We start from the raw sequence: 15,861 nt of genomic DNA, 5'->3' as shown, positions 1-15,861 counted from the left end.
GTGGTGACTGCAGAAAAATTAAATGATATTCCATTTAGATCGTGGGTGTTATTAGAGTACACCCAGGGTCGGACTGGGCCGCCGGGAAAAATCCCGGTGGGCCCTGGCTCTAGTGGACCCCACTGGCCCAGACCCGACCCTTGCAGCGCTCCCCCTGCCCGACCACTCCTGCCCCGACGCGTTAAAGTTATGCGCTCGGGGAAGGACGTCGGGTGGGGGGCCCTGTGAGGGGGGTTAGGGGGGGCCCTCCGGGAGGGGGGGGAAGGCTATGGGCGCAGGCCTCGGTGGGCCCTCCACACCCCAGTCCGACCCTGAGTACACCTCAGGGGTCTTAGTATACACAGGCAGGAATAAAAAGAAGGCCTGAAAGCTTATTATTCATAATGAAAGAAATAACAAAAAAAAATCAACATTTTCATTGTGTGTTTAAATCCAAAAATGACAGAATTCTTCTTGCATCATACGTTATAGTTGCTTGATTTCGAGAGTCCAAATTAGGATCGTTTATGAATATTCCACCTACATAAAACAAACATCAGTTGTAATTACTGGGTATGTTTATTCTTTTTAAGGCTTATTAGATCTTATTAGATTTGCAAATTTGAATTTTAGCCATATTCTTTAATCAAACAGGTTGCAAATACTCAACAATGCCCAGCCTCCAAAGGGTATATAAAGCATATATCCCCTATTCACGGTTAAAATATCATTATTTTCCAAGTTCTGCATTAAGGCTTGTGCAGTAGCTTATATAATTCTTTTATTAAAGGACAAGGGAACTCAAAATGACTGAGAGGGCAATTTGTACCCTTTAGTGACTAAAATCTTTTGCTTTCTCCTACAGGACAGTTCTTCTTTAAAAAAAACACAGCCACAGTGTGAATATTTAACCCATGCCAACCCAACTTGAGACCAGCTCTCTGATCACATTTACCAAAACCATCCTACCCACCTCTGATGTCACCGGGAGTTGTTATACTGAGCACCTGGTGGCGCAGCACTTTTCTGCCATTACCCCAGGCCAGTGTGTTTTTTTGAATAACCAAACCAGGGTAAAAAGTAATTGCCTAAAAAATTGGCTCCCTCCAGTGTTTATGGGTTACCTTATCCTTTAATATAAGAGCTCCTTAAGGCCCAGTCACATGGTGGTTGCAATAGGAGCTTACTCTTGGTATTCAACCACTGAATCATTATCATATTTTTTAGGTAGTCATGCTATTTACAACTACTAATAATAGCAATCGGTTAAAAATGGCTGGCCTTAAAACCCTGTTGGATGAAACAGATAAAATCATATAATAAAATAAGCAGACCTATTTAACTACAGGTACTTCTGAAAGATATGTCTTTTAGAAATATAGTCAATTAAGTTGTTTAAGTGTTTCTAATGAAAAGGGTTGATCTGGTCAGGTTATATTAAATATGCCCAGCTTGTGCCCTGCAGCTCAACTATTTGTTTATCAGACATATATGTATATTTTATAGAAACCAAATTTAAAGTATGCCCATCCATTTACAACTTAACACATACAGTACAACAATGACATTCAGTAAGGATAATTAGAAATATATAGATGATATTTTGCACTGTGCTTAAATGCATTCTGCAAATGCCAAAGTATAAAATGTATATAACACAGTAGTAAGTACTTTACAGATTTGGGTGACAAATTAACTTAATTGCAACCTCATTTCCTAAGCTTAGACTAAACTCTTCCTGCTAGGTTACTTGGACAGCTCTGTATTCTGTTATAATGTCATTATTTTACAAGCAGAACTGCTTATTGAAGTAAAGTATCAACTGTAAGTATAATAAATGTATAGTGGAGGGGTGGTTCACCTTTACATTAACTTTTAGTGTGCTATAGAATGTCCTATTCCTAGCAACTTTCAATTGGTCTTCATTATTTATTGCTTATAGTTTTTAGATTATTTGCCTTCTACTTCTACATCTTTCCAGCTTTGTAATGGAGGTCACTGACCTGACCCCAACAGCCAAAACCTATTGCTTTTTGTGCTTACAATTTTATTATTATTGTTACTTTTTATTACTTATCTTTCTATTTAGTGTCTCTCCTATTCATATTCCAGTCTCTCATTAAAACCACTGTCTGGTTGCTAAGGGAAGTTATACCCTAGCAACCAGATAGCTTCTGAAATTCCAAACCAGAGTGCTGCTGACTGAAAACCTAAATAACAAAAAAAATGAAGACCAATTGCAAATTGTCTTAGAATATCACTGCCTGCATCTTACTACAAATTACTAAAGGATACTATTTTACTTTGCTTTTAGATCTGTGAAACAATTTTAATTTTATAACTGTATTGGGTAAACAAATGAAGGCTCATTTTGGTTTGGTTTTTACTTGTTATAAACCAACTAATAAATACATAACATTACTTGCCAAGGAAATAAACACTGGAGTTTGTGGCATAGCATGCAGTACAAACAGTCATTTGATCATTATTGTCTTGCAGTCCATTCTTGTTTTAATTTACGGATGCCCAGTTGTGGCTAACTGTTACTCCCTAAGCTTCCTGAAGCTGACAGTGTTCCATATCTCACACCAACTGAATCCAGCTGGGTGAAGTTCAGCTTACCATTTCGAAAACTGTTTCCATCTTTGAACCCTGAGAGGCTGGATGCATTAGATGTGGATGCAGTGGCAGTTGACAAGGTTGACTGGGATGAATCTGATTGTAACTTGCTTATTCGGCTATTTCTCTTTAACTCACCATTACTCAGCCTGCTCCAATCTAAATATTAATAAAAAATGTATTAAAGTGATGCTGAAATGAAAAAAACTACTTTTTAAAATATGAATCTACATAAAAAGTTCCCTATAGGTCATGTTGATCATTTTTCGCTGATAGGGCTGCTTTTGTAAGTTATTGTTACGTGAAGTTCCTAAACCTGACTGTTTTGCCAACCTGACTGTGCCTTCTCAGCCTGTCAGTTATAGCTTCTAATGCTAAATATGGCAGCCCCCTCATAGAGGAACATGGGGATCAGATAAGTAATGTAAACGCATTGGGGAAATACTTTTATGGCAAAACTATAAATAGCATGCAAAGACAATGTTATGAAAGATGTAAAAAAAGGTTTCATTTCTAGTGTCAGGATCTCTTTAAAGTGAAAAAAACAATTTTCCAAAATATGAATGTACATAAAGTTACTTATAGGTCATACTGATTGTTTTTCCTCATAGGGCTGCTTTTGTAATTAATTGTTACTTGAATTTCTTAAACCTGGTTTTGCCAACCTGACTGCCCCTTCTCAACCTGTCAGTTATAGCTTCTTATGCTAACGGTCTCCTCTTGCTGTGGTCGTCCCCACATACAGTAGAGGAACAATGGGGGGATTTGATAGATAGAATCAGGAAATTCTTTTATGGCAAAATTATAAAGTTTATGGGAATCCTTTTGGATTAAAAAATTGGATACTTTGGCACCAAGAGGTCTAAATGAATATTGTTCCTTCAATTGTTTCTTACCAACGAGGTAAAATGATATTATATGTCAGTAATGGTGTTTATTATGTGCATTGATAGTTTTCCCTTTAACCCTGAATCTCTGTATGGATCATGCAGGGTAGGGGTTAATGAGTAGGGTTGTGGCTATGCTGTGGGGGGAGGGGTTACTTTGGTATTGTATAAAGCTTCATTATGTGTTTGTTTTTTCATGGTTTAACATCCTAACGTCCTAGACCTGGACCGAAACGTTGATGTTTTTAATGCAACAATAAATGAATTATAAAGGATGAGGAGTGCGCATTGTCAATTGGAATGTATATATATATATATATATATATATATATATACAGCAACGAAGAGATCCGCACTCACAGGACTTATAGAATTAATATGGTGTTTATTGAGAAGACTAACGTTTCGGCTGTATCACAAGCCTTTTTCAAAGTGACTCACACAGCTAAACCAGTGTCTAATAAACATTCATATATATATATATATATATATATATATATAATATTAATTTCAAGTCTCAGTATCTCTCTAAACTAAGGATCAATACAAAAAAATCAGACTGGTAAGAAAGTATAAAATAGAAAATGGTTAAGTATAAAAAATGGGAAAGTATAAAATTGAAAATGGTTGTCATATAGAATGAACCGCAGAAGGCCTTTAAAAACTCAGTTTTACTGTCACTATGTAAACCAGATACAAATATGGTAGCCACCATAATGTGGTATAGAGGTATAAAGGCTAGCAGTGTCCAGATTGGCAAGGATGACATTCTCATTGGGCAACTCTGTTTTCCAAATTTTATTTTAAAAATCACCTGTGTTTTATGTACGACTTGGTGACACAAATGGATTAAGAACCCTGCCCATCAATGTTGCCATTAGGCAGAATATTGAATTGATTCCAGCTACTGGTGGATGGACAGACTCCTCATGGATCTTTGGTATTTGTGGAAAAGAGATTTGCAGATACTTGGCCATGTTCTGATCCATAGTGATATCAGTATATTCTCAATCAACAAACCAAGCTATTTTATGCTACATATCAACTATGAGATTTCTATCTAACCTACTGCATACTGAACAATTCTTCAGTAGTGACCTTACCTCCGCAAGGTTAAAGGTGGTGTACATAATTACTATGGATTCACCTTTTGTCTTCAGGCTTAATTGTAATTTACTTAATACTAATTAGCTTATGCAAAGCTTTCTTTTTGTTCCCTGGTGAGGTTGAAATCCCTTGGAAACAAAACTTCATACCGAAGAATAGATACATAGATGATAGAATAATTTAAGATTATTGAAAATAAAATCTTACCAGAAGTGTTGAGTCTCAACTTCCCACAGCATAAATGTGCTTGCCATTGTCTCCTTACATTTTCTTTCATTAGACAATGGAATAGAAAGATAAAAAAACCTAAAGGCATGAATGAAAAGAAACCGCTTGTTAATAAGCCTACATACTGAGTTATATAATTGTCATTTGCATACAGTCACCAATTACACCACATATACTGACAGAGAAGTGTTAGTTTTCCTAGAAGCCATTTTAAGCCTTAATGCTCTGTGCACTGAAGATCAAGCCATTAGTGTGTTATAAAGAATTAAAATACTGTCCTCTTGTAAAAAAAATGTGTTTTACTAAATGATAATATCTTAGCTGCCAGAGGCTGATTTTCCTTGTTAGTTATCTACAATTAAACCTAGGTTTTCTAAATAGCAGAGATTGACTTTTGACCAGCTCATTGCTCTTAGGGAGAGTTGCAAAACTGTATTCCTTGCTCTGTAGCAGCTGAGATATTATCACCATTATTCCCAGTCCATACTTGATCATCTGGACTGATCAGCACCTCACTAATTTGCTACTTTTCTAACTGCCCTTAGTTGAAGATTTTGCTAAGTTGCATGCAAATGACCCAGTCCCTAAATCTATATATGTTACATTGCACATGTCTACCTTATGGGGCTGATTTACTAAGACACGAATTCGAATCCGAATTGGAAAAATTCCGATTGGAAAACGAACATTTTGCGACTTTTTCGTATTTTTTGTGATTTTTTCGGCGTCTTTACGATTTGCGCGAAAAAACGCGAGTTTTTCGTAGCCATTACGACTTGCGCGAAAAAACGCGAGTTTTTCGTAGCCATTCAGAAAGTTGCGCAAAGTCGCAATTTTTTCGTAGCGTTAAAACTTGCGCAAAAAGTCGCGCCTTTTTTGTAGCGTTAAAACTTAAAAGGCGCGACGTTTCGCGCAAGTTTTAACTCTACGAAAAAATTGCGACTTTGCACAACTTTCGGAATGGCTACGAGAAACTCGCGTTTTTTCGCAAAAATCGTAGTGGTAACGAAAAAGTCGCGATAATTTCCGAAAAAATCGCAAAATACCGATCATTACGAAAAAACCGCAATCGGACGCATTCGGGCCGTTCGTGGGTTAGTAAATGTGCCCCTATGTGTCCATAAGCATTTTCCAAGTCAATGTTCCATTAAGTTAGTTAAGGTAAGACTGCAATAATGCTGATTGATTGCTTTGGGTTACTAGGCTTGTAATAGGCCAGTTTAAATTGCATATAACTATGGAGAACAACATGCAGGAAAATTTTGTCAAAGGTAATATCTAACCACTACAAATATTACATTTGAAATTGTACAAAGTTAGCTAGATGCCAATCAAACCTTGGCCAGAAGAATATTTGGCTAGTCTGCAACAGTTAAACATATAAAAAAATATATTTTACATGAATCCAGAGCTCAGTTCGTTCCTACATATTACCCTAAGAAAGACCCTAACTTACCTTGTAATGTGTTGAAAATTGAAAACAGGTACAAAAAGGCAATTCTTACAGGGCCCCAGGCAAAAAAAGCAAATCCCCAAGTCAAGCCGAGTAAAAAAGCAAGGCTTATTGTGCTTTTTAAGTCATGAACAAAAGCAGCCTTCCAGTCCTTCATCTTCTTTGATTTTAATGAGTTAATCTGAACAAGCACCACAATGAACATGGCTATATTGATTAGGAATATGAAGCAGAAGTAGGCAACAACAGTCACATAAAACACCACATCGTCCTGAATCCAGCAGCTAGAAAGACATAACATATTAGGTTAGCAAGGCTAGCAAGCCCCTATCTGATTTGTAATAGATTCAAATAAAGACATACTTATGGTTAGATACGTAGATAGAGAATGGCCACACAACCAACAATGGCATTGGATTTAGGCTTGAGGCTTCATATACAATGTGAAAAGCTGGGTGCAATGTGCAAAAAATGGGCACAATCCGCCATTTTTTGCACTTTACACCCTGCCTTCCATACTCGATAAATTGCTGCAGGTACCTGTGTTGCATTGTGAGAGCAGAGACAAGCTTGTTTTTTTTATAAAAAGCTTGCCAAGTAATAGATGGGATAAACCCAATGTGGGGGACTGGTAAAACCCAATTAACTTAAAGGTGTAAGTGCCAATTTTAGGCCTGATATTGGTCGGGGAGGCTCGCCGTTGGTGCCCATAAATGGGCAGATAAGCTCCGGAATTGGTCTAAAGGACCTAATTTTTTTGTAAAAAAAATGGCAAACTGAGCACTGGCAATCTGGCGACTTCTTTCTGTGTTCCATGCTAGAAACTAATGTTAATGTTGCATGTACTGATGTCATTCATTAAAGGTATTTGGGTCTTAACACACTCCTTGCACTTCCGTATAGTTAAGCTGGCCATACACGCACTGATAATATCGTACGAAACCTTGTTTCGTACGATATCCGGTGCGTGTATGGCAAGTCGGTGAGTCGACCAATATCGCAGGAAGCTGCTGATATCGGTCGACTCGCCGATCGGGCCAGTTAAAAGATTTTGATCGGGCGCCATAGAAGGCGCCTGACAAAAATCTGCCTTCAGCGCTGAATCGGCAGAAGGAGGTAGAAATCCTATTGTTTCTACCTCCATATCTGCCGTTTCAGCCCTGAACGGTTTGTGGCTGATTGTACGATCTTTCGTGCGAGCAATGGTCGCACAAAAGATCGCAAATCGCCTTGTGTGTGGCCACCTTTACACTAAGCACTATTGCGCTTGACCAGTTTTGGCAAATTGTGCGTAAATGTGTCTAATTAGTGATTAGTGTCAGGGTGCAGGGAGCGATGGCCAGTGACTGCAGTCTATTAGGGGCGAGAGAACACTTACAAAAGGGAAAAGTGACAACAACTACACTGTCTATGCAAAAGAATCAATTGTACCACTAACATTACATTTTCATCAACAAACCATATACTGTATAACTTTGCAAGAAACCTGTTAGAATCTCTTAAAGTACCTATAGCTGAAGCACATGCTGCTTATTACCACCTAGACTACTTGCATAAAGAAAATTTAAAGGGATAATATTTATATACTCTGTTCATGAAACAATATTTTTTGCCTAAAACCATTTGTACGTGATAATAGAAACTTCACAAATGTGAATATCTTACAATAAATCCTCATCGTGTTTCATGACAGCATACTGTTTATGTTTAGTTCCATTTCCATAGAAATCTCGCTTTATACTCAGTACAATGGCAACAACAATGGCAGGTACTCCTGGGAAAAATGAAAACATTTATATGTCACATGTATCTTACTGTATTGACATTACTTATGTACTAAAATAAACACTATACTTGACTCCAGCCTCAACATACTACAAGGATCAGAACCAAAACTGTAACCTCTGCTATTGTATTACTTTGTCCAACACTACCCTTGAATGTATATATTGCACCATAGGGCCCCAGTGCTTTTAGTGGTGCAAACAGGAGTTACTGTGCCAAGACTCAGCCTTGTGGGGGGCCTCTGCTTATGTGGCACAGAAAAATGAATGTCAAAAGTGCCCAAAAAAACTTTACTTTACTTTACTCATATAGAACTGCAACTATGAGATACAGTGTGTAGCAATGTAGGATGGTAGCAAAGGAAGGGTCTACAACTGTGAATTAGTATGTATAGTAAGGCAAGATGGACTCCATAACACTTTATAGCAGGGCTGTCTACACTGAATCCTTTACTGTATCCACCCTGCATCCTTTCCTCCATCTGTTGCTGAACAATAATTCCCAGCATCTAACATCTGAAGACTGTATGAGGATGCTGGTGCAGCTTTAGTTATAAATAATAAGGGCCTACATAAAATAGTTTGTCCTGAGCCCCTAGACCGCTAAGCACTATATCAGCACATGAAGGGGCCAAAATACCTACCCCATCCAACAAGGCAGAATTTTAGTATGTAGTTCCTAATATATAAATTAAACACTTTGACAAATGCAAAGTACATGTGGACAGCTTCTAGTCCCATCCATGTAAAAGATGCCAGCAAAAAGTAATGGAGCAAGGCAGCACAAGTGATGCACAGGCCATGATTCCGAAATGATGATAACCAGTTGTTGATCAGAAAGATCAGGTTCAGCATAAGAAGTGAAGCTGATAGATTCATTAAAATCTTTGATGGGTAATCTTTCCTAAGTGACCTGCAAATTAAGAATACATTGCATGAACACATGTAAAAAATGCAGTGAAGACTGTAACTGTTTTCCCTACATTTAAATACCATATTATTATGGGTCATTCACACAAGCCCTAAATGCAAGTGCTAGAGGGCTAACTCCTTTGTGTCTGGGGCATTGCAGTGCCCTGCACTTTCCACTGGATTAATAAGTGCAGTGCCGGAGAGCACCCCTTAGAAAAAGAGTGAACCCAGCTTATGTACAAGGCACATTTTCACTGATTAGTTCTGATGCATTGGGCTGCTTTACCAATACCAAAAAACAGCAGCCCTAAGTGCATGAATTCAAACACCAAGGTTGTGTTCTAGGGGCTACTTGGTTGGCTTCCAGACAGGCTGTGTAGTGCCTGTGAGGCAAAACTAAATACAGGCACAATATGTCCATGGACTAAGGAACCAGGCAAGTCATTTTCCAAAGCGAGAGTCAGAGAATTATAATGGGCCCATGGAAATGCTGTTTGTATGAATTGGTACAGTAGCCTTCTGCATTAAAACTTGCAAGTTACGGTAATAATCAGTGCTGCTTCTTGGCTAGAAGCCCTATGCCATCTTACTGCCCACATTCCTCTAGCACAGTCCTCCCTCTCCAAGGCATGCACACTGTATAGCCCCAGATTGGGAAGTCTACCTGTACATGTGCATCAATGCTTTGTGCTTTACTGAGGGTACACAGGGTTGATAGCTATAATAAGTGGAACAGCAGGAAAATGCCCTATATTTAGAAAAATAAACAGGCAGAAAATTTCCTCAAAATGTGTTTTTGGTTTGAAAATCTGTTTCCTGGCTTCCGGTAAATTGGCACATTACATACAAAATTCTTAGTCTTTCAGAGTTCTTCATTGTTCTGCTTCCCTCTATATGTCAGCTCTAATCACCCCATACACTCCCTCCCAGGTGATCAGTTCAGGACCATCTACTGACCATACAGTTCACCAAGACAGCTGACAGCGTGCATAAAACCTTTTTCATTGATTGCGCCATACCTTTTGGAACCCTCTACCATCTTGCATTAGGAAAGCTCCCATACTAGCACTTTTCTCTATGCATCTTAAAATCCACCTTCTAGATTCTAGATGAAGTACTTCACTAGCCTTCCTCTGCAGCAGCACAGCCTTATCCTATGCACTTATTCCCCACCCCCCTTTTTGTTTCTGTTTGTTTTTTGGATGTTTCCTTTTCCTAAGAGATTGTAAGCTCCTTGGGGCAGGGACCTCATCCAATCTCTTAGCTCTTAAGCATTAATTTATCTATTGTTACTATATAACTTAATATAACTATACCCCTGTTTGTGTTTACACCTTGTAAAGCATTGCATACAATGGTGGTACAATATAATTACATACATATATATATATACACACACACATTTACCACGTATTCAAATGTCTTACTTAAATGCCAAATATGTCACTAGCGATATGCCTAAGAAAAGCGAAGCAATTCCACATCCCACGTATGTCAACAGGCTCATTATGCGTTCATCCCAAGGGTTAATATCTTTTCTGGCAAGATCCTGGCAAATAAAAGTACATATTTTTCAGTCTATGTGCTGGAATCACTCTGTCTGCATTCTTCTTCTTTACCTTTCACATGCCTTCAAGGTATTGCTAAAAGAGGGTTTTAACGCTAATGGCACAGGAGGCATATTTTCTGCTACCCTAAACACTTTTTATGAACCATTTTTTGAGAAGAGAAGACTTTAAATAATCAGTTAATTTACTAGGCAAAAGCCAGGAGCTTTTAGCTCTGTTCCCGGAAAACCCTATCAAAAAGTGCATGGCATGCTTGTGTAATGTGTAATAAACCCAACACTTGAATAATTTGGCTTAATGTAAATTATTTTGTTTAGGTGAGTGGTGCACTCGCCCATTATCAATATATATAGGACATTAAGACATTCTGTGCATTAAGCTACCCGGAAATACCCTCCTTTTTAAACAAAACAGGAATTGTTTGTCCATATATTGCAATATATTCAAGCTGGCCAACTATGTCATCCCCAGTCTGGCCAGTCCTACACTCACTTTCATCTGATTCATTAAGAATTCTACAGCTTCATTATACATTTTACACAGGGACTGAGTTTTACCTGCAACTTACTTGCTTTCAAGGTTAAAACCCCCAAATAGTTGCCCTTTATTGGCCACCACTGGCAACAGTTAACTGTAGCTGGGAATGATGGGAGCTACAACATGGAGCTGGCCATTGCTCCTGTATAAACTATAGCAGAAAAGGGAACCAGGACCATGGAGAGTGGGCAGTATATACTCATTTTGTTCAGGGCTGAGGAAAGAAGATAGGATAGATTTTCTTTCAGCACCATGGACAGTGAAGACAGCAAAGAGGGCACTAATCTGTTCAAACCCACTTTAAACCTATGAATCAGGGGGTATCATGCATGCTGTGCACCCTTATTAACCACTTGGGGTGCCATTTACAGCTGCAGCTAATAGGTATTATATGCAGAATAAGCAGAAAATATAACATTAACAAAGAATGTGCATAATTAAAAATTATACTGTATTTCAGGATACAAATATACAATCATACATAGGGAATAATTTGGCTATTACTGGCAAAGATACATGGATGGCTCAGTGTTTAGCACTGCTGATTCGCAGTATAATAATGATCAACCAGTGATTGATGATCAATTTCTGAAAAGCATTTCAAAATATGCTTACAATTATTAGGATAATAACATAAGATAAATGGGCTATTTTACATTTATAATATATTTAGATGTTTTTAAAAATGTATATCCATTGTGATAATTTTAATCAGTTTTCAATGGGCAGAACTCATTGCATTGCATGCAAGCTCATATTTTAGCTGTTTGCCCCATAGCCAGATCAAACCATTTAACGTTTGCTTATCTCAGCAGTGACACAGTGGAAATGATACTTACCAGAAGAATTCCAAAGTGGGTAAGGTGTGTACAATAACAGGTTGTGTAGTTGATATTGGTGTATTTTGCTATACATCCTGATGAGTTCCATCCACCCATCCTGTCTGAAAAAGTAATTTCATACAATGTGCAGTAATATTCAAAAGGGATGTCCACCCAAATATTTTTTTGTTGCATAATGAATGAAAATGTAATTTCATTAATTTAATTTAATGTTCATTCATTCAGTTCAATACATGGCAGAATTTTTGCACAGGTGCAGTTACCCATGCCAACCAGTGAGATGTTTGCTTTTAAACAGGTGACCAGTAAATGCTACCTCCTGATTGGTTCCTATAGGTGACAAGAACTATGACATACTTTGCACCTTACATTACATAACCCCCATCATGTCTTGCACATTCTGATGAAGAAGCCAGAGAAAGAGAATAACAAAAAGCATGCAAGGCATTGATGGAATTGCAGTCTTGGCTGGGGTGTAATTACATTTACAAATATCTTAAAATACATTAAAAAAAAAAAGGCAAGTGGGTGCAAATCAGTGAGTAAATGTGATTATATTGGTTAATCTTATTATACATCCAAAAGGAACATTTTCCCTCAGTTCTACACTATACGAGGCAGGTCTGATAAGGATGGCCAAATGTACAGAACAATCAAAAACTGTGCTTACCATTTGCATTAAAGTCCCAAAATACACAATGCACCGAACTCAAACTCATGTCCTAAAAATATAAGAAACGTATATAGTGTATTACACACCTAAAATTGACATATTAATACTCTGCACTTGGTGCCCTGTTAAACACATTTATACCCTGTAACTGATGGCAAAAGTGTGGGCATTCTGTATCATATCCTTTCCACAGCCTGATTTCACTGTTCTGAAATCTGGAGAGATTCTAGAATTCTATTGGGATTCAGATCATTTGAAATATCAGGTACAAGCTGCTGTGATTGTATTTGATTTACTGTACATACAATCACTTTGCTATCAATGCAGCAAAGCAATTTGCATTTAATAGAATTGTGTCCAACCCTGCTGAGTTAGAGCTTCAAGGTACACACAGGTGGACCTTTATGACCATCTATGTTTGATGTGCATATTGACTCCATAATGAAGCACACCTCTATGGTGGAAAATGGACATGTGGAAGTTCAGTTACCATGGAAGATGTATGCACTGTGTTTTAAAGCTTAAAGAAACCAATTTCCTTTCCTAATCTCTAGCAACTGTAGCACAATGATAAAAACCAAATGATGTTCTTTAAATGATGTTATGCCACTGGGAGCAACATCCAAGGTATTGGTGAGCAACATGTTGCTCCCGAGCCACTGGTTGGGGACTACTGCTCTAGATATACTTTAAGCTCTTTTTCAATGAAGTTCCAGTCATTTCATGAATTCTCAGCACTAAGTAACAGTGCCAAATTGTATGTTATAAGCCCTTGTGTATAATTTTTAGTGTTCCTTGTTTCATGAAGTTGACATTAAACATTAGATTTACTTTATATATCATTTGGAGCCTAAAAAGTATAAATGAAAAATAAATAAATATATACTGAGTATTCCCAAATTCTCTGCTGATGCCTAGGCTTGCTAGATTATCATTTTCTTAGGATACTGATGCAAAGAGGAAATGAGAAAAGCTCACCTTATTTTCCTTAATATGCTTCAGAGTAAAAAGCACTGGCTCATTCAGTCCCTGGATCTTGGTGTTTTTAATACTGGCACTTACAACATAAGTGTTTAATACAGGACTGCTGACACTGCTGAAACTGTCGTCCTGCATACAAACAATAAGATCAACAATACTGTCCTTCCTTATCATAGACATTCCTTTTCTAAAGATCTGCATTTTTTTTGTCTGAAACCAGCTGTATAAGGGCTCTGGCACACGGGGAGACTAGTTGGCCACGGCAAATCTCCCTTGTCGCGGGCGACTAATCTCCCCGAAATGCCATCCAACCGACAAGAATGTAAATCTCCGGTAGGATGGCATACGCGGCACAGCAATTTCCCCGAAATCGCAGAAGTTTCCTCTCAAGGCAACTCATCCTGATTTACATTCTCGCCGGTGGGATGGCATTTTGGGAAGATTTGTCGCCCGTGACAAGGGAGATTTGTCACAGGCTGCTAGTCTCCCCGTGTGCCAGAGCCCTAATACAGCTGGGTCACCGCAAGAGCCCATGCCCCAGGTCTTCATGAAACTATAGTTAGTGGTGCCTGGTCAGAAAACAAACTATTCTGTGATGGGGTTTTGGTTGCGTAATAGAATTTTTTTGAAAGGATATAAAAACCTTAAAAATATAAGGAAAATTGCAGCGGGTTCTTTTCTAAGAATTTTTCAAATTTTCAGTTTGCATTAATTAATTTTCCTTTTCAAAACCATTATGCTGTTTCTAAACTGATTATTTAATGAATTATCTAAGCTTTTACTATTTAATGAATTTTGCAGCAACATAGCTGGTCAGTTTTTCTTTCTGCACGTTCAGAAAGAGATACATTCAGAAAGTAAACTGATAGCTGTTTTGTTGTTGCTTTGTTTAGGAAAGAGGCAGGTGGTGCTGTTGATACAAAATTAATTTAATTAGCAGTTAATAAACAGCTTAATAGCTTTGAAACAGAAAAACTATATATATATATGTACACACACATTTTGTTTTGTTATTTCAAATAATGTTCCTATGCTGGTTATTATCCGCTTGTAATTGGCTATATCCCTGTTACTATATTTCTTTTGCCCTGAATGGGTTGAACACTGTAGGGGTCATTTACATACAAGAACGCAGATTGCAAAGTGCAAAAAAAAGGCTGCAATCTTTTTTTAGACTTGAAATGCATACTGCATTCTATTCTTCAGGAATTACTGTGGGTCTCTGTACTCCTCCACTGCTGGGTATAGAGATCTGCTGCTTCTCCCACGAATACATGGCTCTCCTGCATGGCCTAATGCTGCTCTCTGCACTGAACGTCTGAGTTTTAATTCAGTTAGTGGTGCAGCAAGGGTTGGCACCTTTGGCAGGTTTAAACCAGACAAAGGGGGGTGCGTGATGTGCCATGCGTTGCTGACATCATCATGCAAACTGCCAATGTCATCATGCAACATCATCATGTGATGATGTTTCTTACTGCGTGGTGACGCTAGGGGCAGTGTTATTGCTTTTGTCGGATGCAGTTCGGAGGGTTTCGGCTGGTTTTTAGAATGCTAAAAACCAAACAGCAGGTTTTGAACCTAACAGCCCCGGGGATCAGTAAATGACACCATTTGCTTTATCTACAAGGCAGACAGATCCTTTTCGAAACATTAACCTCTTTCTTCATGGTGTTTCACCCTTTTGATAAATATGCCCCATGAAAAGAAATACTGATTTTGATGAGGTTGATATTAGGTTGTTGGTAGATCATAAAATGTTTGTTTTTCTGCTCTGCTGCTTAATAACGTCTCTTATATTAACTGCTAATCAGACCCAGGCACAGCTAGGAAGGAAACACTGAACCAGATAAGTAGTGGAAGTGTCTAAAATAAGCAGGTTATAAGCAGGGAGAACAGAAATAGCCAAAAGCAAATATGTACATTAAATAATTTTATAAAAAGTCATAATTGATGTTGTTTTTATCACTAGAGTTGTGACGCGACGTAAATGTTAAAACAAGTGCATACCTTAAAAAGTGATGTTTTACCAAAGAAGTTAAACTGTACTTTAGATGTTGCAACATTAACATGGTTTTTTATTTCCTGAGGCAAATATATGTAAGCCACAGCCTTGTCTGCTGGTACTTTCTGTAGGGTTATCTGCATGGAAAGTATCATACAGCATTACTATAACATTCACAGTAAGAGATTATTAACACATATCTAAACAAGCCCTCATGTCTATTGCTGGCTGCTTTTCTTGCTTGCATTTTGCCACAAGATTTGCTTTACTTTGCTATGCTCGAGTATGC

At 38.0% G+C, this 15,861-nt stretch overlaps 1 protein-coding gene across 1 annotated transcript in view; it reads right to left on the bottom strand.

Moving 5' to 3' along the window:
• Nucleotides 1-221: 221 nt before the first annotated feature.
• adgrg4 (adhesion G protein-coupled receptor G4) overlaps nt 222-15,861 on the bottom strand; it is a 50,223-nt gene continuing 34,583 nt past the window's right edge. Inside the window, exons 15-25 of the mRNA XM_031892098.1 lie at nt 15,578-15,709; nt 13,568-13,699; nt 12,587-12,638; nt 11,914-12,017; nt 10,397-10,518; nt 8,702-8,970; nt 7,939-8,047; nt 6,277-6,557; nt 4,800-4,898; nt 2,602-2,757; nt 222-519 (exon numbers count right to left, since the gene is read on the bottom strand). Coding sequence (XP_031747958.1) covers nt 416-519; nt 2,602-2,757; nt 4,800-4,898; nt 6,277-6,557; nt 7,939-8,047; nt 8,702-8,970; nt 10,397-10,518; nt 11,914-12,017; nt 12,587-12,638; nt 13,568-13,699; nt 15,578-15,709 — 1,560 coding nt within the window. The 3' untranslated portion in view covers nt 222-415. The remainder of the gene's footprint in view (nt 520-2,601; nt 2,758-4,799; nt 4,899-6,276; nt 6,558-7,938; nt 8,048-8,701; nt 8,971-10,396; nt 10,519-11,913; nt 12,018-12,586; nt 12,639-13,567; nt 13,700-15,577; nt 15,710-15,861) is intronic.

Source organism: Xenopus tropicalis, chromosome 8 (genome assembly GCF_000004195.4).
Source record: "Xenopus tropicalis strain Nigerian chromosome 8, UCB_Xtro_10.0, whole genome shotgun sequence".
Taxonomy (NCBI): Eukaryota; Metazoa; Chordata; class Amphibia; order Anura; family Pipidae; genus Xenopus; species Xenopus tropicalis.
The sequence above is the reverse complement of the archived record's forward strand: the minus strand, read 5'-3'. Positions and strand labels throughout refer to the sequence as shown.